At 36.0% G+C, this 21,924-nt stretch overlaps 1 protein-coding gene across 2 annotated transcripts in view; it reads left to right on the plus strand.

The window, feature by feature from the left end:
* LOC127502442 (exostosin-1a) overlaps nt 1-21,924 on the plus strand; it is a 337,216-nt gene that overhangs the window by 244,708 nt on the left and 70,584 nt on the right. For both annotated transcript variants that reach the window (XM_051875375.1, XM_051875376.1), the window contains exons 3-4: nt 12,082-12,175; nt 19,379-19,486. In XM_051875375.1, the coding sequence (XP_051731335.1) occupies nt 12,082-12,175; nt 19,379-19,486 (202 nt within the window). The remainder of the gene's footprint in view (nt 1-12,081; nt 12,176-19,378; nt 19,487-21,924) is intronic.

The raw sequence follows: 21,924 nt of genomic DNA on the forward strand, positions 1-21,924 counted from the left end.
CATACCATTTAGATAATCAAGGCGACATAATGAATAGCACTTGTCTCTTCGTGAGGTGGAAAAACAAAGTTCTTTATGGCCCGCGGGATTTCATGAATGAAGATTTAAAAGTGAAAGACGACGAGAGTTGGTTTTTGTCTGTTGTAAGTTTTAATTTAAAATGTTTGTGATTTTAACATACAGCCTGTTTAAATGTTTGTTCACTTGCATGAGTGATATTGCAATTATTGTGATTACGTTCACACTGTCAGTTTTTGGGATTGACAACCGCATTTTCTTACAGATGTCCCGTTCACACAGCAAATTACAGTTGCGTCTTGAATACTGTCTGTATGAACGTGCAACGAGAGTCAAGCCCGTATTCTCTTACCAGTAACCATTGCGACAGTGACCAAAGTAATATCAAAGATGGCGACCTCCATAAAACTGAAAAGTCTTATCACTTTTTGACATGACAAGAGTCCAACTGAGCCACAAGTTTATCCATCAAATCTAAGCTTCGATGTAAACGCGTGTTAGCCAGACAAATTTAAATGTTGCACTCACGTCTCACATCCTTAGCAGTGTCTCACGCATGACACGGCATTTGAGTCGCGCGTACAAAACTGACAGGAGCCGCTCCGGTGGAAAACAGTGACTGGATCTAAAACCTTCAAATGACACCCCAGACAGCAACATAGTCTGGCCCAGATCTGGCCCTCAACTGTTACATGTGGTTTATACGCGGACCAGATGTGGGCCGGATCTTTGCAGTCACTATGTTGCTGTCAGGGACACAGCTCATATCTCCGTCGCTGTAAGTTACCGAAAGTGAAACCACACACACAAAACTCCTTAGCATAGTGGCTCTTTCGCACTGGATGACGTCACGTGACAGACAACTAGTTGTCCAGTGCGGTTCTGTTCACACAGCGCAGGTTTTCCGAGAACGCGGTTGTGAATCCTGCAAAATTACAGGTGTGAGTTCGGTTATAGAATGCGGTTGTCACTCCCGTAAATAACCGTATTGTGTGTGAACATGGCCATATAATGTTTTATATAAACATAAAGTAATGAATTAAATAAAACTTTTAAATGTAGTGCGTTTAAGCGTGACATCTATGAAGGAGTGTATAAGAGAATTGCAATACTGACAAGCCATGTTCAGTAACACCTTATGTATTTGAGAAAATAATTAAATGTTGTGATATACAGCCCCGGATTAGTTGCGCACTGCAAACGCGGCATATGTGAAAGCACAATAGCGGGTGCTGCTCCTTTATCACATACACAACTGCAAACAGAGTATGTGTGAAACAGGCGTTATTCTTTACATTGTGCAAATGTGCACTAGACTTGTATGAATCAGTTGGCTTGATATACAATAAAAGTTGTGTAAGAAAAAAATTATGAGGACGTTGAAGATCTCGATGAAAAAGTTTATTGCAGCGTAGCAGTGACAAAGTACACAAAGCACCTTGGGTTCAGAATAAAGGTCAGAATGAACACCGAACATCCTAAACTCAAACCTTTTATCTTGTTACAGTTTACCACCCCTAATGTAAATGAAGTTGCTCCTATTGTAACAGCTGTGATCTATATGTTAATAAAGTTGAGACACACCATTTTCTAAGATGGTTCTCAGGGTCCTTCACCTGCACCCATTCTACAATTGATGACCATTTGCTCAGGATGTGATGAGAATGGTGCAGAAACAACATAACTGTTGACTTTCTTCTTTATATATATATATATATATATATACAGTGGGTACGGAAAGTATTCAGACCCCCTTACATTTTTCACTCTTTGTTATATTGCAGCCATTTGCTAAAATCATTTAAGTTCATTTTTTTTCCTCATTAATGTACACACAGCACCCCATATTGACAGAAAAACACAGAATTGTTGACATTTTTGCAGATTTATTAAAAAAGAAAAACTGAAATATCACATGGTCCTAAGTATTTCAGACCCTTTGCTCAGTATTTAGTAGAAGCACCCTTTTGATCTAATACAGCCATGAGTCTTTTTGGGAAAGATGCAACAAGTTTTTCACACCTGGATTTGGGGATCCTCTGCCATTCCTCCTTGCAGATCCTCTCCAGTTCTGTCAGGTTGGATGGTAAACGTTGGTGGACAGCCATTTTTAGGTCTCTCCAGAGATGCTCAATTAGGTTTAAGTCAGGGCTCTGGCTGGGCCATTCAAGAACAGTCACAGAGTTGTTGTGAAGCCACTCCTTCGTTATTTTAGCTGTGTGCTTAGGGTCATTGTCTTGTTGGAAGGTAAACCTTCGGCCCAGTCTGAGTTCCTGAGCACTCTGGAGAAAGTTTTCGTCCAGGATATCCCTGTACTTGGCCGCATTCATCTTTCCCTCGATTGCAACCAGTCGTCCTGTCCCTGCAGCTGAAAAACACCCCCACAGCATGATGCTGCCACCACCATGCTTCACTGTTGGGACTGTATTGGACAGGTGATGAGCAGTGCCTGGTTTTCTCCACACATACCGCTTAGAATTAAGGCCAAAAAGTTCTATCTTGGTCTCATCAGACCAGAGAATCTTATTTCTCACCATCTTAGCAAACTCCATGCGGGCTTTCATGTGTCTTGCACTGAGGAGAGGCTTCCGTCGGGCCATTCTGCCATAAAGCCCCGACTGGTGGAGGGCTGCAGTGATGGTCGACATTCTACAACTTTCTCCCATCTCCCGACTGCATCTCTGGAGCTCAGCCACTGTGATCTTTGGGTTCTTCTTTACCTCTCTCACCAAGGCTCTTCTCCCCCGATAGCTCAGTTTGGCCAGACGGCCAGCTCTAGGAAGGGTTCTGGCCGTCCCAAACGTCTTCCATTTAAGGATTATGGAGGCCACTGTGCTCTTAGGAACCTTAAGTGCAGCAGAAATTTTTTGTAACCTTGGCCAGATCTGTGCCTTGCCACAATTCTGTCTCTGAGCTCTTCAGGCAGTTCCTTTGACCTCATGATTCTCATTTGCTCTGACATGCACTGTGAGCTGTAAGGTCTTATATAGACAGGTGTGTGGCTTTCCTAATCAAGTCCAGTCAGTATAATCAAACACAGCTGGACTCAAATGAAGGTGTAGAACCATCTCAAGGATGATCAGAAGAAATGGACAGCACCTGAGTTAAATATATGAGTGTCACAGCAAAGGGTCTGAATACTTAGGACCATGTGATATTTCAGTTTTTCTTTTTTAATAAATCTGCAAAAATGTCAACAATTCTGTGTTTTTCTGTCAATATGGGATGCTTTGTGTACATTAATGAGGAAAAAAAATTAACTTAAATGATTTTAGCAAATGGCTGCAATATAACAAAGAGTGAAAAATTTAAGGGGGTCTGAATACTTTCCGTACCCACTGTATATATATATATATATATATATATATATATATATATATATATATATATATATATATATATATATATAAGCCATTTTGGGGAAGGAGCATGATCAACCACCTATCTTGGAGTGGAATCTGGGTCGGGGCAGTTGTGAGACTTTCCACCATATGTACAGATATACTGTAAAAATAAATTTCCATTACAGTGAATACTTGAATAAATGTGCCAGTAGCTTGAATTAAACTATATTTTCCTCTCACAATATCAATGCCACTTTCTAAAAATACTAGATAGTGGATGACAAGAAGTTTTAGGCAGGCCGGATAAGTGCGGTGTTTTAAATGAATAGTGTGATCATCGCTCTGTCCTTTTCTGCTAAAATCATTCTCTGTGGGGATGTACCAACCGCTGTCTCATTAACAATAATAGTATCACATTTAAGAGGTACGCTGTGAGTTAGAGTATGAAAGGACATTGATGTGAACCTATTAGCAGTCTGATCCCAAATTACATTGATCCATTTATCCTCTACTCCTTTCCACTGCAAAATGGTCTACCATGACTAACACCTGGTTCTAAGCATGCAGGATGTGATAAAGCTATGACTTTCATGTAAATCTTTTGGTTTTGTACCAACTAGCCACTGCAGTGCCAAAACACTTTTACCATAGTGCATGATTTTTAAACTTAATACCTTTTGACGTTTGCATCACATAACCTGCTCTATATGGATTTTCTAACATAGTAAACTTGCTTGTTAGCTCACTTGGTACAGCGAATGTGTTTTTATGTCACATTTACACTATTGTTTAGGTTTAGTGTAGGGTTTAATAATAAATCATTATCCTTTTAGCGTCACTCACTGGACATTTAATTTCCAATCTGCTGCAATATGTACAACAATCAACGTAATAAGATGTTGCCAGATTCACATTCATCTGTTTCAGATAAACCTAAACACACTTTTAGCACCACTCACTAGATATTTCACTTTGAAAGTGTAATGAAACATGAAAAAAGTGACATAATATTATTGTGAAGATTTTTTTTTTCCCCCTCAATGAGCCTGGGTTGCATATAAAGAACGCTAACTTCATCTACGGGCACATACATGTACAGTGCCCTCCATAAGTATTGGACAAAATTGCTCTGTTAGCTGTAGAGTCAAGACATCTATAAATATGATTAAAAGATTAATATGAGGTAGAAGTACAGAATGTCACATTTTATTATTGGCTGTTGCAAAATGTTTTACCAGCTAAGAAGAACAGCACTTTTAGAGTTTCATCCCTATGCCTAATGTGAGCAGTATTGGGACGGTTTAACTTAAAGCGAATGTAAATGTGTAAAAGCTAATGTTTAGTTGTAAATCCCTTGCAAGCAATCACAGGAGCGATACCACAGATAGATACCACTGGCAAGCTTCAGCAACTGACAATGACCAGTTCAGCTGAGAAAATCAACAGCAGTTGATGATAGACAAATGACGAGGGCTATGAAAAAGAAACTCTAAAATAACTGTCATTAAAATCACCAGCAACCTCCAGAAAGCTGGGGTGATGGTCTCACAATCTGCTGTTCGCAGAATTTCAGAGGCTACACAGCAGGATCAAACATCTGATCGGTAACAAAACTAGGAAAGCCAATTAATATTAGCAAAAACACACATGAGCCAGTAGAGTTTTATGGACAGATGAGACAAAGATTAACTTTTATCAAAGTGGAAAAGCAAAAGTGTGGAAAAAAAAAAGAAACTGCAAATGATCCAAGGCATACAACCTCATCTGGAAAGCATGGTGGAGGTAGCGTCATGTCATGGGCATGCATTTCTGCCTCTTGAACAGGCTCACTCATCTTTATTGATGACTTATTCATTAATGGCAGCAGAAGAATGAATTCAGAAGTGTACAAAAGAATCTTGCCTACCAGTGTTCAAGGAAATGCCACCAGACTCACTGGGAAGCGCTTCATATGGCAACAGGACAATGACCCAAAACACTAGTACTGCCAAATCAATCAAGGAGATTATCATGGAAAATAAATTGTGGGTCTTAGATTGGCCAAGTCAGTCTCCAGATTTAAATTCTATTGAACAAGCATTTTACCAGCTGAAGAGGAGACTAAAGGCAGAAACTCTCCGAAACAAGCAACCGTTGAAAATGGCTGTATTAAAGGCCTGAAAAACCATTTCAAAAGTGTGAAAGCAAGAGTCTGGTGATGTCTATGGGTCACAGACTCGCTCCTGTGATTGTTTGCAAGGGATTTACAGTTAAATATTAGCTTTTACACTTTTAAAGTTAAACCGTCCCAATACTTATGCTCACATTAGGCAGAGGGATGAAACTCTAAAAGTGTCGTACTTATTATTTGGTAAAACATTTTGTGTTGAAACAGTCAATAATAAAATGTGACAATCTGTACTTATGCCTCATATTAATCTTTTATTCATATTTATAGATGTCTTGACACCACAGCTAACAGAGCAATTTTGTCTTTACTGTATCAATACTTACAGAGGGCACTGTATATGGGCTCTTAAAACACACTTTTCACACTCTCACTGGTTCAGTTTGTCTGCTCACTCTACATACAAGGATGGCATCTCAAATACCATATTGTATATTGTATTTATAGATTCTGTGGTGGAAATTTTTGGAATAAAATTGCTAGAATAGGATAAAAGACTCTTTCGTTTTGCTAAGACTAATGGCATTTTTAACCATACTTTCAAATGATTAAATAACATGGATATTTTGAATAATTTGGTAAAATTACAGCTTTATTGAAAATGACAATAAAAATGTTTTGCACACAAGTGATACAACATTTGTGATGCAAATGAGGGATGTCATCATTTGTGTAACTGATATAATATAATTTCATTTTCACACAGTTAAATAAACTTCACTCTTTGTTTAGATCTTCATAGTTTTTTAAAACTGTAGTGATAATTAAAACTATTAAGTCTATTTTAAATTAGATAAAGCTGTGGTAAAAAAAAAATATGATCTTATATAACACAAAGAAAGAAATAGTGCCAGTAATTGAAGAAACAATCAGTGTACGAAACTGATTTCCCTCATGGACAATGTTGTGAATGACAGATAGGCCTAACTAGCTAAATAATCTGTTTTTCTTTTCCTAGTAATTGCTCCCACAAGCATGTCCAACCTCTTCTCTGGTCATTGAATAAGTAGTGTTCACCTGCCAGTGAGGAGCAGAAAGCACAGCCGTAAACACAATGTCACTCTTTGCTTTTTTCCACCTTAAAAGAATGCGACACCTCTACGAGTCACTTTTCCATCTAATTACTGTAGTCACTGACAGCATGGTAGGCTGGTAATTTGATTTATATTGAGTTACACAAGGAATGGATTAACAGCTAATAAAAAATGCATAGCGCCACCCTTGCAGTCACCGCATTTGTCACAGGCCTTTACTTTCCTTCATGTGCCCTTTATGCTGCGCTTTGAGCAGAGAATGAGAAATAGACCTGCATATTCATTCGCATTCTGTCTTATTCCCACACTCTTTCCAAGATGCTCTCAGCTGGGGAAAAAGAAATAGATTTACAGGCCTCCGTCGGTTCATGTTATAGTTGTAAATTGCTCCCGATGCTACGTGTTATTGAGCTACCAGAGAGCTAAATGTGCACTGCGCTTATTGTATTATTTATAAATGTATCATTTTTGTTTTTCTAGGATGAACGCATAAAAATAGAGTAGGTGCAGTCAGTGGAATAGAATTATCCACTAGAACTTTCAAAGATGGAGTATACTACACATAAAAACTGAAAAGATTATGAATGTGTTGTTATTACTGTAAATTTAACTCCTTAATTACATTTAATTATAAAAATAACAGATAATTGACATTTATCATCATGCATCAACTTTAAATAATTAAAAAAATATTGATATAGTGATTATTTGCAATTTAATTAATTAATCAGCATATTATGTTATAATCTGATTCAGTTTTTTAGTCAATAGTCATTCCTAGTTATTTTTTTAACATTCATCTCAGGCATTTGTTTTTTTTTTTTTTTTGCAGGTGATAGTATGGGGAAATCACACTGAAAGAATCCATGGCTAGTTTATCAAGCTTATACAGCTGCACATTATGTAAGCAGTCATGTGCACCTGAATTTGTTATGGTGTCTTAGTGTTAAACCTGAATATATATCACGTTCCTCCACCCTTATTGAGAAGTGCCTCTCAAGGCCACGGCTGCCACTGCTGTGCCTGATCAGAATGAAACACACAGACCTCTCAGGAAAATCAATGAGTTACTGTGCATTTTGTGGTTACTGACCTTACCAGAAGAAACATCTGAAATTCCTTGAAAATAAATAAACAAATAGTTGTACATAAATAGAAATTTAAAAAAGAATCAAATTATTACACAATTACATCTAAATTGCAGAAGTGTGAAAAAAAAAAAAAAAAATCATAAGGAAGATAACCTGATTATTATACTCCTGCACTTCAAACAATAATCCATCTTAGTGATGTTCAGACTCAGTGGTGTAACTTTGTTTTAATAAGTGGGCGGGACAGGAATGTGTGTGGTTGGGGGTGGGGGTGGGGGGGTGTTGTAATTGTGTTATTACAATAATAAATGGACAAAATTTATTGACCATGTTTAATATGATAGTTTCATCCTTACATCTACTATAAAAAATTGTCCTGATGGACTAGTGGTAGACTTTTTGTTCAGCGTGCCAGAGGTTCTGGGTTCTAATCTGCTCTCGTATAATTTATTTTATTTTTTTCTTATTAAAACTAAAGATGTTCATCAGTGATTGTATATCAAGAGCAGGGACACATTTATGTGCATCTTGTTTTGTTATTTTTACCGGCACGAATAGAGAGTCTCCGATAGATTAAAGCGCTCGTCCGTGTGAAGACTGCACAGTGTGCAAGAGCGCCAAGAAAACACTGATGCTGATATCAGTGGCAACGAGCACTCAACATGATTTCAAAAACAAATCCCAGCGCCAGATTGCTTATTATTTAACACAAATGAATGAATTGCTAATCAACTAAAGATGTTTCTTTTGTATTAGATACATCAGTGCCGTGAGATGTTTCAAAAAAGTGGTGGGGACAATATCGACCCTGGCAAAAAGGGGTGGGGACATGTCCCACCCGCCAATTACGCCTATGCTCAGACTGGTTTTATATATTCTTAACAGCTTCACACTAACCAGGAGAAAATGTGCATTATGTCAGTGAAACATATTCACAGTATTATGAATGAACTGTGGTTTATTTGGTAGCACTTCATTGAATGACTGATTTTAGTTAGATATTTGACGTGGAAAATGAAACCACGTAAAATCACTCAAATCACCACTATTTATTTATTTATTGTTTGTTTGTTTGTGCGAGCGCCCCATGCTCCCTCATCAAGATGCCACCCCAGGCAACCCTTTTTATTCGTATCCTCATATGGAACATTAGCCATATGGTCACCTTTAAATTAGCACCTCTAATTAAAGCCGGGTTCACACTGTGCGATTTTGGCCACGATTTGGTCGTCTGAGACAAATTTTGAGAATCCTAAAAGATTCCTGTAATCCTAGGCTAAAATCTGTAGTCTTGGATCGCTAGTTTGACATGTTCACCGACAGCCGATTAATGACCTTTGCGAACAAATTTTACCTCCGACGTGTCAGAAGATTTGGCGCACAGTCCTGCAGTGTGACTTCTCCGACGACAAATGTCAAATTGTCTTAGTTTTTCAAGATAAGCCATGATCAAAATTAACGCTAGAGATGTCTTTGTTAGCCACCATTTCAGTCCCATGTGTAATGCAGCTCACAGTCACCGAACGTGTGTGGGTTGATGATGTAAAACTCCTGAAGAGTTTTCAAGCACGCGTCCGTTTTTAACGCGTTCTGACTGTCGTACAGCCTGACATAAATGACGGCTGAGATCCCACAATGTGACATGAGGATCATGTTCATACAGTCTGACAAGCAACAATCATAAAGGACTGTTATAAATCGCACAGTGTGCACCCGGCTTAAGACGTTGCCTTAAGACGTTGTATTAAAATAGCTTTAAATGTAAAAAAAAAAAAAAAAAAAAAAAAGCCTTTTTGTTCACTGTTCTGAACATCCTGACTTCTTTTTATTTCTGCACTGCAACACATTGACTTTTTGTGTCAAACTTTCCATTTTAATTACAGAGCACAACAGGGGACAATCACAACCACCAACTGAACAAAACTTTGGAATAAAAGCAATTTTCTTTTTCTACTTGGTTGTTATTCCATATTTCATATTTAGTTGGTGTTCAAGAAATACTGATTTTATTTGGGCTGTTAAATTAGTTTATTTATTTATTATTAGTTTAGTTTGGGCTGTTAATTTAGTTGACGTTAGTTAATAAAAATAAAAACTGTTCAATGCCAAAATTAACAAATTAATAAATGATTTAGAAGTATATTTTCACTGTTAGTTGTTAATTGGACCTTATTGTAAAATGTTAACAATAAGGAAATTAAGTCTGTCTGCACTCTAAAGTAACTTTAGCAAAAAAAAAAGTCTTTATTTTTTATTATAATTATCTTGGTCTTGACACCAAACAGCTGGTGATTGCTTTAATTTTTAATAAGTGTTTAAAAATAGTGTTCAGATGAATTAATCAGATGTAATTCATTTGTTTGAAATGTTTAATTAATTGACAACCCTCTTTTTGAGGTGGTTGTGAATGTTATTGTAGCATTTGCAGTCTAGTGAAAAGTTGTGTCCAATCTTGCTTTTGGAGACACAACAAGAAGTCAGGAGATTTGATCTTTGAGAAAACGAATCCCAAAGTGATTCTTACAACTTCAGTGCTTTTAGAAGCAGCAGTTTCAGCACAAGCACTCAGGGCAAGCAATCTCAGATGTCTAGAATCTTATTCTTAGAACTGTTCTGACCAGAAATCTTGTTTTTTTATTAATTTTTAGTTTTAGTTTATTTACTTTTAGTTATTTTAGTACTTCAGCTTAAATGTACAATATGTAAATTTTGGACCTCTAGCGGTTAAAAAACAAAACTGCAGGCATTTTGCAGAAGAACATTGTTTTGGTTGTGCAAAAAGATGGTTCTTTAGAGGTTCTTTACACATAGTAACAGCTCTATTTGGAACCGTATCGTCCTGAAGAACCCTTTAAGGCCAATTCACACCTCACAGACAAACGCCAACAAACACCAACAAACAAGTTGGCAGTTGGATTTAGAATTTTAGAGGATTGAGATTTAGCTGCTCCATGTCAACCTTTCTTGCTCGTTGTGACAACTAACCAATACCAGTCCCACACCATACACACGTCAAAGTAGCTGGAGCAACTTTTCTCTATTTAAGGATATGACGAGACACATACGGGCAATTGACGTATGCAATTTCCTGCAAAACCATCCTGTCAGGTCTAAAATATAAACACTTATAATAGACTTACCATAGTGAATCAGGGTAAGACAAAAACATGTTTTGGAAGAAGGTTTAATGATGCATTGACTCATTATTCAAATTTTGTAGAAGTGAGGAGAAAAAGAAAATGAAGTTAAGAAGAAGAACAACATATTTTCTACTTATTGGCTGAACGGGTGATGCAGGTTGGAGATAATAGAGGAAAGAAAGGGAGAGAAAGAGAGTGAGGCAGTAATTATAAGAGAATTAAATAGAGGAGAGTGAGCTCTAGCCAGATTAAGGCTGACTGTGAGAACAGAAGGAGAGAGCAAATAACAGGATCTCTCACTGCTATCCCTCCACCTTCAGCTGGATCTTGATTTTTCTCTCCCAGTATGTTTATTGTGTTGTCCTAATATAATATGCCAGAGCAAATATAATAAGACAGATCGGACTCTAAGATCCGATTGCAAGAGCTGCATCATAGTAAATAGCAGCTATACACCTGTGACCACACATCAGATATTAATTTACCAAGTTGCTATGTTGCTTGGCAACCGTAATAACCATACAGTCGGGTTAATTAAGTAATATCACATGAGCAAGAGTGATGTTGTACTGAATATCAGCACAGCTGGCTGTAGTCAGAACAACAGCACAAAAAGTGTAATATTACTTAATTAGCCTGACTGATAGTACTTTATATACAACAGTTCTATAAACAAGAAGTTAATACAGAGTAATTTACATTTCAGAAAAAAAAAGACCTATTTTGTATGTTTTATCTCTGCTAAAACAGTTGTATTATGATCTATAAACACCAGTTTGTGATAATAATATAATATATACACACAATATCTTACTCTTAATAAATTATATGAGTTATAAGATTCATATAACTTTTCCAGGTCTAGAAATCATAATTTAGCTTAATTTAAGGCTTGTTTTGTCTTCATTTTCATCTTTTTCATCTTGAGGCCTCTAATGGGCCCCAGCCCCTGTTTGAGAAACTGGCCTATTAATTTATTGTTTATTATGCTTTTATTATATATTTATTTGATATCTTGGCCTACATAAATATTTTACTGACGTAGTCATGCCCATGCTTGCTGATTGGTGATTTAGGGATTGATCTTACCATTAGCTCCTCCCATTTTTTGCCACTTACTGTATAGTTGTGCATTTGGAAATGTGTGAGTATATATACCTGCATGTAGAATCATTCACAGCTTTTGACAAGGAAGTAACAAATGTTAAATAATATGACTTTGTAAACATTTTTAAAGAGCAGAATCTAATGTTTTCTGGCATTTTGTTTTTATGTGTGTGTTCACAGGTTTGATTACCAGGAGCTGCTACACAACTCCAGTTTTTGCCTTGTTCCTCGGGGCAGGCGGCTCGGGTCCTTCCGCTTTCTAGAGGCCCTGCAGGTTGGTGACTCGGAAGTTTGCCTGTCTAAAACTCTGTCACAGCATGCTTCCTTTCATAACAGGTGTTTTTGATTGGCTTGGATGTTTTTAGGGCTCAGCCGTTTGGAGCCCTGAGGTTACACTACACTGATGTAGGGGTTATTGATATTGACATTCTGTCATCTTTTCAAAAACACCCAGAGATTCTTATATTGAAGAGGAGAGGTGAAGAGAACTATTAATAAATGTCTCTCTCGCTCACTTGCTCTCTTGCTCTCATTCTCTCTCTCTCTCTCTCTCTCTCTTTCTCTCTCTATGTGTGGTTATTCATTAGTTGTGTTCTCAGTCTCTACTCTGGAGTTAGTCAGGAGAATTAAGTATAGATGCAGCTGAAACTCCACTTCTATCACTTCTTTTTTCTTGTATTAGGAAAAAAATACAGTTCAATGCCACTTACCACATTTGTTTGTGCATTATATTATATTTTGATGTTCCCAGTACCAATTAAGCAACAATTTTAATATAAGTTTGAGGTGAGTTTGAATAATACATAGTACAATTAATGTTATTAATTAATATTAATAATTATTAATAGTAACTTGGAACATTATACATTTTACAGTAATTTTTGAATGATATATGGTGTATGGTCATATCCATACAGATCCTTTTTTGAATGTTTTAAAATGTAAATTTACTCCAGTCTTCGATGTCACATGATCCTTCAGAAATCATTATAATATGCTGATTTGATGCTTAAGAAACTGATTTGATGTTCTTATTATTATTACAGTTGAAAATAATTGTGCTGATTATTATTAAATATAAAGAACAGCATTTTTTAAAATATTTTGTAACAATATATAAAAAAATATATTTATTTTGCAGTTTTGATTTATTGCACTTAATTAAAAAAAGAACACATTTACACTTTTCAAGCAATAGAAATAAAAAAGCAACTTTGTTAAGTTTTAAATGGTGTAAATAGACCAATAAAAAACACCTTGGTAGTACCATTAAGCTTTGTGGTTCTTTTTATGTTGATTCATATACTGTATATTATTAATATTATGTAAAATGTAATTAATTTGAATTGCTAAGTGACTGCATCAGATAAATGCTACATTCATATAAATGAAAACATTTGATAATTATGAAGGTCACTTTATGAGAAATATTCCATCCTCGATTAAGTACAGAGTTGAATAAAATAAGAAAGTGGGTTAATAAAAAAAGTGTTTATACTGTATGCTGCAAGTGAAGATGCTTTTCAGTCCCATCTTTAGCTTGTCAAAACCGATATTTGTCAGTCAGATATGGGAAGTAAACACAGGGTGTTTGAATTTCCTCAGTATTTTTCACATCTCTCCAGCAGTTGAGTGAGGCAGTGGCTCCCTGTGTTGTGCTCTCTGATGGGAGCACTTTGAAAAGAGACATCAAAAGGCTTTTAGATGCTGGTGCATGTGGGGCAGTCCTTCTGTTGTCAACCATCTCCATTTAAAAAAAAAAAAAAAAAAAAACATGGAGGGAGAGAAGTCATGTGTGTGTGATGGAAGGTGTCTGTGTGAAAGGTCAGGTGGGATTACCAAAGCTGTGGTTTCTGCCTCACTCCTGATATCTGGCACAAACCTCCTTAAGTCTTCCATATGACTGTCACCTTTGAATGCTGGACGGTCAGGTGCAGTCTTGAATTTAAAGACCGTCTCACTCAAACCTAAACCCACAGACTACCTGCCTCCCTGAAGAACAATTATACAAATCTATAATTTTATTGGTGCATAAACAGTTTTTGTTTAGTTGATCTGTGCCATTTTTTAGTTGTTTAATGTCAGTATAGTTTCACTTTTCACAAATTTTTCCAACTGCCTATGAGAACAAACAAAACAATCTCATTTGTAAATTTCTGTATGATCTGCACATGCCCCACTGAGGTTGGTCGAAAAATCAAACTGTACAAATTCATACAAAATCACTAATTTGTACAATAGTTACAGGAACGTGGTTGAGAACCACTGCTGTAGCAGATCTGGGCAGGTGGAGCTGGGGGAGGTGGAGGGTTTCAGAGGAACTTTAATTCACTGCAGGACTAGCTTACAGCAAACACTGAACCAGACTATTTAAATGTTGAGCAACAAATCCATTGGTTGCAAGATCAGCAAAGGCCAATCAGCTTGTGCCTTGTAGTAAATTATGTGATTGCAGATTACATGTAAATGACCTAACAGCCTGCATCATCTAGAGTTTCATGACTGAACTAGATATTTAAGGGGCCGTTTACACGACACCGTTTTCAACTAAAAACTAAGAAAAATGTATGTGTTTTGGCCCTTCATTTACACAACAACAGCATTTTGGGGGCCTGAAAACACAAACGTTTGAAAACAGGTTTCAAAGTGCAAGTTTTTGAAAAACGATTTCATTGTCTCCGTGTCCTCTGTACATGCAAAAACGCAAAGGAAAATGCTTCCGTTTTTAGTACATTGTTGTTGTGTAAATTTACCTTAAGTTCAAAGTTTTATTTGTCAAATGCTCAACAGCAAAACATACAGTACTGCACTGTAGTACTTGCTGACATTGTTTTCACAATTCATAGCTTATAATGATGGAAATATATTTAAAGGGGACCTATTATGCCCCATTTTACAAGATGTAAAATAAATCTCTGATGTCCCCAGAGTGTGTATTTGAAGTTTTAGCTCAAAATACCACACAGATATTTTTTTACAGCATGTTAAAATTTCCACTTTTGGGGGGTGAGCAAAAACACACCGTTTCAGTGTGTGCCCTTTAAATGCAAATGAGCTGCTGCACTCGGCCAAAAGAGGGCGGAGCTGATTCTCCGGTGTCAGGAGTCAGTCAGGACACACTATAATGTCAGAAACTGTGAATATATGCTGCATGGAGATAGAACAGGTATAGTTTAGTTTAATTACAGTTATAACTTATATTGTCTTCTTGTTTTTATTCACTATATTAGTACAAGCCTGTTTACAGATGAGTTTTGTAATGTTTATTGTACTTCACACAAAATATGAAGCGTCTGTTTTCACTCTAGAAAATCACTGTAAGAGCTTAATAAAACACAGTGCAAGTGTGCATCAAAATATTATCCATAAACTCTCTCTCTTGCTTGCATTATCATCAACATACATAGCGAAGTACACAGAAACACTCGTTACAACTAACAATAAACAAATACATAAAGACCTTATGCCTTTTCGGGTGGTGCTTAATAAACTGGTAAACTTTATATCCGTAAATCAACTCCGATGAACTGTAATAAAGTGCTCTCACCTTCATTACTGCCGTATCCAGTATCACTCTGGAGGCTGTAAGCTGGATCACGAACAGTTTACGGATCTATCCTTGAGTAACAAATTTTTAGCACAACCTCTGTTGTGTATTGTCCCTTTGTATTGACATTCGTTCACAAAGTCCGGTGTGAAATGATTCGCGCAGACATAAACGAATTTCGGTAGAATTGAGGGAGCATTTTCTTTGAAAACAAAATTAATCCATTATAGATTAATCCTCATCTTCAGTGGCTCAGATTTAGGGAGTAAATGGAGAGAGCTATGTGGATTAATCCATCTAGCTACAGAACACCTAAAATGCTAGGGAGATGCTCTCGTCAGTGCAGCAATGGCAGACTGTGTACAACTCGCTGTGAACTTGCTCAGGGCGGATCTATGTTAAAACGCCAGTGTCTGTCAACATTCGTGGGTGGGGCCTGTGGCTAATGTGATGTCACACTGCCAGGAACCTGCAAACGGCTTGTTCTGAGACACTGCTTATGATTTATGGGGATTAAAAAAAAGGAGTGGGTGGATTTTTATCACTATAGGGTGGTTGTGTACACACTGCCAACACACATTTATATCCAAACACCATGCAAAAGTGATTTTTGCATAATAGGTCCCCTTTAAATGTTTTGTTAGAGGGATTTCGATCATCAAAACAAGGCGTAATTTTAGCAGCGAGCCTGCAATTTAATTTGCTGTAATCACCATGCTGCTTGTTGGTTATTATTGTGGTGTTGACGATTTCAGTTATACTCACCCCTAAAAATCACAATTGTTTTGTTTTGTATTTTGTGTTTTGTTTTGTTTGTGAAAGAATACACCAAAGTGAGACTTTAGGGCAGTGGTTCCCAACCTTTTTTACGCCAAGGCCCCCCTCCTCTCCGAATCAATACTGCACATTTGTATTGTAGTGTTATTACTTTTTAACCCCATGTTATTATTTCTTTAAAGAAGAAACTCAAGATAGATTTAAACCTTCAGAGTTATTTTTTGCAAACATACTTTGCAGACATTCTTTACAACTTAAAAGTGCTTACTCTGCTCAGTGATACAGTAACTTAAACAAATAAGCACAAGTCAACCTGCCATACCAAACAAGACCACAGGGTGATACCAACGGACTGAATTTAAATACTATGCGGATCCATTCAAAATTATTAAACACATAAACATTGATCCTCTCAAACTTCTCCAAAACATGCTTGTTCGGCGAGCATCCATTATAAATCACTCACAGTACATTCATTTTGACAACTACGCGGATATATTGAACTGTGTTCATGCAGAAATAAGATGTTATAGCGATCAGTGAGTCGACAGCGCACGTGCGGTTTGCGCGGCTGTATGTCACTGTAATCGTCTTCATTACAATCGTCATCCATCAAAACCTTTTTAGCGACACTGGTTTTCTTTTTCCAACTGAGAGAGTTTGCGTTTTGAGCAACCGTTCAGTCTGTATTTCACAGCAGCACGATGAGAAACGGCCTGGGCTGAACCGAAACAATCACAGAATACGTACGAGAGAGGTGGTGCCTTGTTTTAAATGTATTTTTAAATTAATTTAGTTTAGCTTTTTTTTTAATGTAATGTATTAATAATTAAATTAATGAATTATATTCATATATTTAAATTAATTTTAAGTTATCTCGCGGCCCACCTGGAGGATCACTGAGGACCCCTAGTGGACCACGGCCCACAAGTTGAAAACCACTGCTTTAGGGAAATCAGGCCAGCCAGCATTTATTAAAAATATGACAATTGTAATTCTGTAATTCTTTGTAATTCATTTTAATTTTTAATCATATATTGACACGTTGAAGTTTCAAATCAGTTTTCTTTTTTCAAAAACAAAAAGTTATTATTTTGTTAAAGTTTATAAGACATCACATTACATTTCTCAAAAAAACAACAACTTGATTTTGATTGGCCAGTTGTTGCAATTGGCAGGCAAATGTTTTTGAATAATGATCTTGGCAACACTGTAATAAGTGGGACAATATATATATATATATATATATATATATATATATATATATAATAATTACCAGCTGACTGTACATTGTGCCCTAACAACAACAAACAAAAAAAAAAAAAAAAAAAAAAAAAAAAATTACTGCTTGGATTAATCAATGTTTTGTTGTTAATAATAATAATGTATCCAACTGAACATTCATAGTTGCATAAAGGCAGCTGTTTAGCCTGTTTAGCCTTTAATAACAGCGTTATTAAACTGACCATTACATTAGTGTACTATAAATGTGTGTAATATTGAAACACAGTAACATTTTACTTATGGAGGCTATTTATTTATTTATTTATTTATTTTTTAAAGGGCTCTGTATATTGCACATGCCATTCCTGTTACTCGGAAACAGTATTTTTGAGTTGGATCAAAGGCATGTTATTGCTTCAGAGGTATCATTATGGCATAGCTGATGCTGATGTTTAACATCGGAAAAATAAAGCTCCCCGTCTACCACTAAGGCTTTTCAATGTTAAGCATTAATAGTTTTTTTCCCCTCTAAAAGTACTATAAACATGGATGCCCTTGTCCTTCATGTGTGACTGATTTTCTTTTTCTTTTTTTCTTTTTTTGCTTTTAAGGGGGAAAAGTACAAAAGTACACCTGGAGGAACATGTTTTCTTTGAATTTTCATTTATCTTTTTAAATAAAGGAGTTCAGAATAATATGAAAACATACTGTATGTTCAGGAAAAAAAAAACTTTCTAATGTCAGACAGATGAAAACATAACTGTCCACATTAACACAACACCTACACCTGTTCTGTGTTCAGAAACTTTGTCCAATTAGTCGGAATAAGATGGAAATAGGAAACACACCACTACTCCAAAACACCGATTATTATTACAGGCATATAACTAATGATAAGATATATGGAAAGTCATCAAACAATGTACAGTTTCTGGTTCCTCGAATTAAAACTGTCTGGTTTGGTATTAATTTAAACAAGGTTCTTGTGATCATGTCAGTTCGTCAGTCAGTTATAGATTTCAGCACAGGTTGCTTTGAGATTCTGTCACTATTGGACATCAGCAGGTCTGGTCCATTTTGCTTATTCTGAAAAAGAACCACCCACTTGACAGGAAGAGATCATATGACTGACATATGTGACCCTGGACCACAAAACCAGTCGTAAGTTGCACGGGTATATTTGTAGCAATAGCCAACAATATGGGTCAAAATTATCGATTTTTCTTTTATGCCAAAATCATTAGGATATTAAGTAAAGATTATGTTCCATGAAGATATTTTGTAAATTTCCTACTGTAAATATATCAAAAATGTATTTTTGAGAGTGGATATGCATTGCTAAGGACTTCATTTGGACAACTTTAAAGGCGATTTTCTCAATATTTGGATTTTTTTGCACCATCAGATTCCAGATTTTCAAATAGGTGTCTCTCGGCCAAATATTTTCCTATCTTAAAAAACCGTACATCAATGGAAAGCTTATTTATTCATCATTTTACAATAAGGTCCCATTAGTTTGCCTACATTCGCTACAGTATTTATTAATATTTGTTAACATTAGGTTACTAAAAATACAACTGTTGATTGTTAGTTCATGTTAGCTCAGGTCCATTAGATAAAGTAAACAGATACAACATATTATTAGTTGTATTATATGTATTATAGTTAAGTGCCCCTAATATGTAGTGCAAGAAAAAAAAACTTTTTTGATGATCCTTTAACAATGTCTGAACATTTTCGAATCTAGTAGCTATTGGCAAATGATAAAAGTCCACAGAGAAAATGACATTGTTTCAAGGTGTCAGTGTACATTTTGACAACAGTTCATCGATTGAAATGAACACTGTGAAAGTGTTGTACAGTTGTTGGTGGCAGTTGTGTAGAGGGGTGAGGATTTGATATGTGTGTGTGTGTGTGTGTGTTCCACAGGCGGCCTGTATTCCTGTGCTGCTGAGTAACGGATGGGAGCTGCCCTTCTCAGAGGTCATTGACTGGAGTAAAGCCGCCATCATTGGAGATGAGAGATTATTGCTGCAGGTACACACACACACACACACATCACACCGTCAGTGCACAATCCCCTCAAGACAATTAACAAACACATCGTCATAGTCTTCTTTATAATAATGTGATCATAATGATAACATACTGCTATATAACTATCCATTTAAAATCCTCCATCATTCCTCTTAACAGCAGACTGAAACAGCAGACCTGCATTGTTCCACATCTAAAGTGACCACTCACTGCACTAGGAGCTTTAATTAAATGCTGCTGAAATTCTCATGAGGAACAATTGGAGCCATGAATCCCAAGACGTTTTAAGAGCCCTAAGTGTTATTTAGGAGGAAAATTATATCACACTTTTACCCTGAGCTCTTAATCAAGCCAATTCACTATTTGCCCCAAAATATAGAAGAAGAAATTAGCCTTCATTTGCAGAGACAACTGATATCTTTATATTTTTGCATGACAATATCAGATTTTTTATATTGCTGGTAGGACATTCAGTACAGTATAGTAATGAATGACACTGTACACTTGCACACATGCACAAATTTTAATAGGCCATTTTTTTTTTTTTTACTTTTTCATGCCAGGGACCCAAAAATTTGATGAGCCCTTTGCGGGGTAAAATATGAAGGCAACTATATACAGTACTTTAATGTATAATATCCATCTTATATAACAAAAATATTAAGCACCACATTACAAAGCCACTGTATAAGACCAAAGCAAATTATTAAAATATTATTTGGAGAATAATTACTTTGTTTTAATTTGATATTTTTCTATCTGCTATATTAATGTTATATTTGTAAGCCTTGAAAAAATAAACAAAAAAGAGATTTATTCTTTTTTTTTTTTTTTTAGTTCTGAGTAGCTAATCCCTCTCTTAACTCTAAACCTAACCTTAACCATTTCTTAAAATATACAGGTGCTGGTCATATAATTAGAATATCATCAAAAAGTTGATTTATTTCACTAATTCCATTCAAAAAGTGAAACTTGTATATTATATTCATTCATTACACACAGACTGATATATTTCAAATGTTTATTTCTTTTAATTTTGATGATTATAACTGACAACTAAGGAAAATCCCAAATTCAGTATCTCAGAAAATTAGAATATTACTTAAGACCAATACAAAGAAAGGATTTTTAGAAATCTTGGCCAACTGAAAAGTATGAACATGAAAAGTATGAGCATGTACAGTACTCAATACTTAGTTGGGGCTCCTTTTGCCTGAATTACTGCAGCAATGCGGCGTGGCATGGAGTCAATCCGTCTGTGGCACTGCTCAGGTGTTATAAGAGCCCAGGTTGCTCTGATAGTGGCCTTCAGCTCTTCTGCATTGTTGGGTCTGGCATATCCCATCTTCCTCTTCACAATACCCCATAGATTTTCTATGAGGTTGAGGTCAGGCGAGTTTGCTGGCCAATTAAGAACAGGGATACCATGGTCCTTAAAACAGGTACTGGTAGCTTTGGCACTCTGTGCAGGTGCCAAGTCCTGTTGGAAAATGAAATCTGCATTGACCTTTTGTGTCTTGCCCTCCTTGTGCAAGGTGACAATGGTCGTCTTTTGGACAACTGTCAAGTCAGCAGTCTTCCCCATGATTGTGTAGCCTACAGAACTAGACTGAGACACCATTTAAAGACTTTTGCAGGTGTTTTGAGTTAATTAGCTGATTATAGTGTGGCACCAGGTGTCTTCAATATTGAACCTTTTCACAATATTCTAATTTTCTGAGATACTGAATTTGGGATTTTCCTTAGTTGTCAGTTATAATCATCAAAATTAAAAGAAATAAACATTTGAAATATATCAGTCTGTGTGTAATGAATGAATATAATATACAAGTTTCACTTTTTGAATGGAATTAGTGAAATAAATCAACTTTTTGATGATATTCTAATTATATGACCAGCACCTGTATATGTGACCCTGGACCACAAAATTCACATGGGTATATTTGTAGCAATAGCCAACAATACATCGTATGGGTCAAAATGATCGATTTTTCTTTTATGCCAAAAATCATTAGGATATTAAGTAAAGATTATGTTCCATGAAGATATTTTGTAAATTTCCTACCGGAAATATATATTTAAAAAAATTATTTTTGTGAGTGGATATGCATTGCTAAGGACAATTTTCTCAATATTTAGATTTTTTTACACCCTCAGATTCCAGATTTTCAAATAGTTGTATCTTGGCCAAATATCGGTCCTATCCTAACAAACATCAATGGAAAGCTTCAGCTTTCAGATGATGTATAAATCTTAATTTCAAAAAATTTACCATTATGACTGGTTTTGTGGTCCATGGTCACATATACAATGAAGAAAAATGTAAAAGGCAGAGTCTATTTGTTATAATCATAATAATTTATTTTCAAAAAAAAAAAAAAAGGCAAAAAGCAGTATCAAAGTAGCCCAAATGACATTGTGTTGTATTTTAGGTGCTC

The sequence above is a fragment of the Ctenopharyngodon idella genome, chromosome 20, assembly GCF_019924925.1.
Source record: "Ctenopharyngodon idella isolate HZGC_01 chromosome 20, HZGC01, whole genome shotgun sequence".
Taxonomy (NCBI): Eukaryota; Metazoa; Chordata; class Actinopteri; order Cypriniformes; family Xenocyprididae; genus Ctenopharyngodon; species Ctenopharyngodon idella.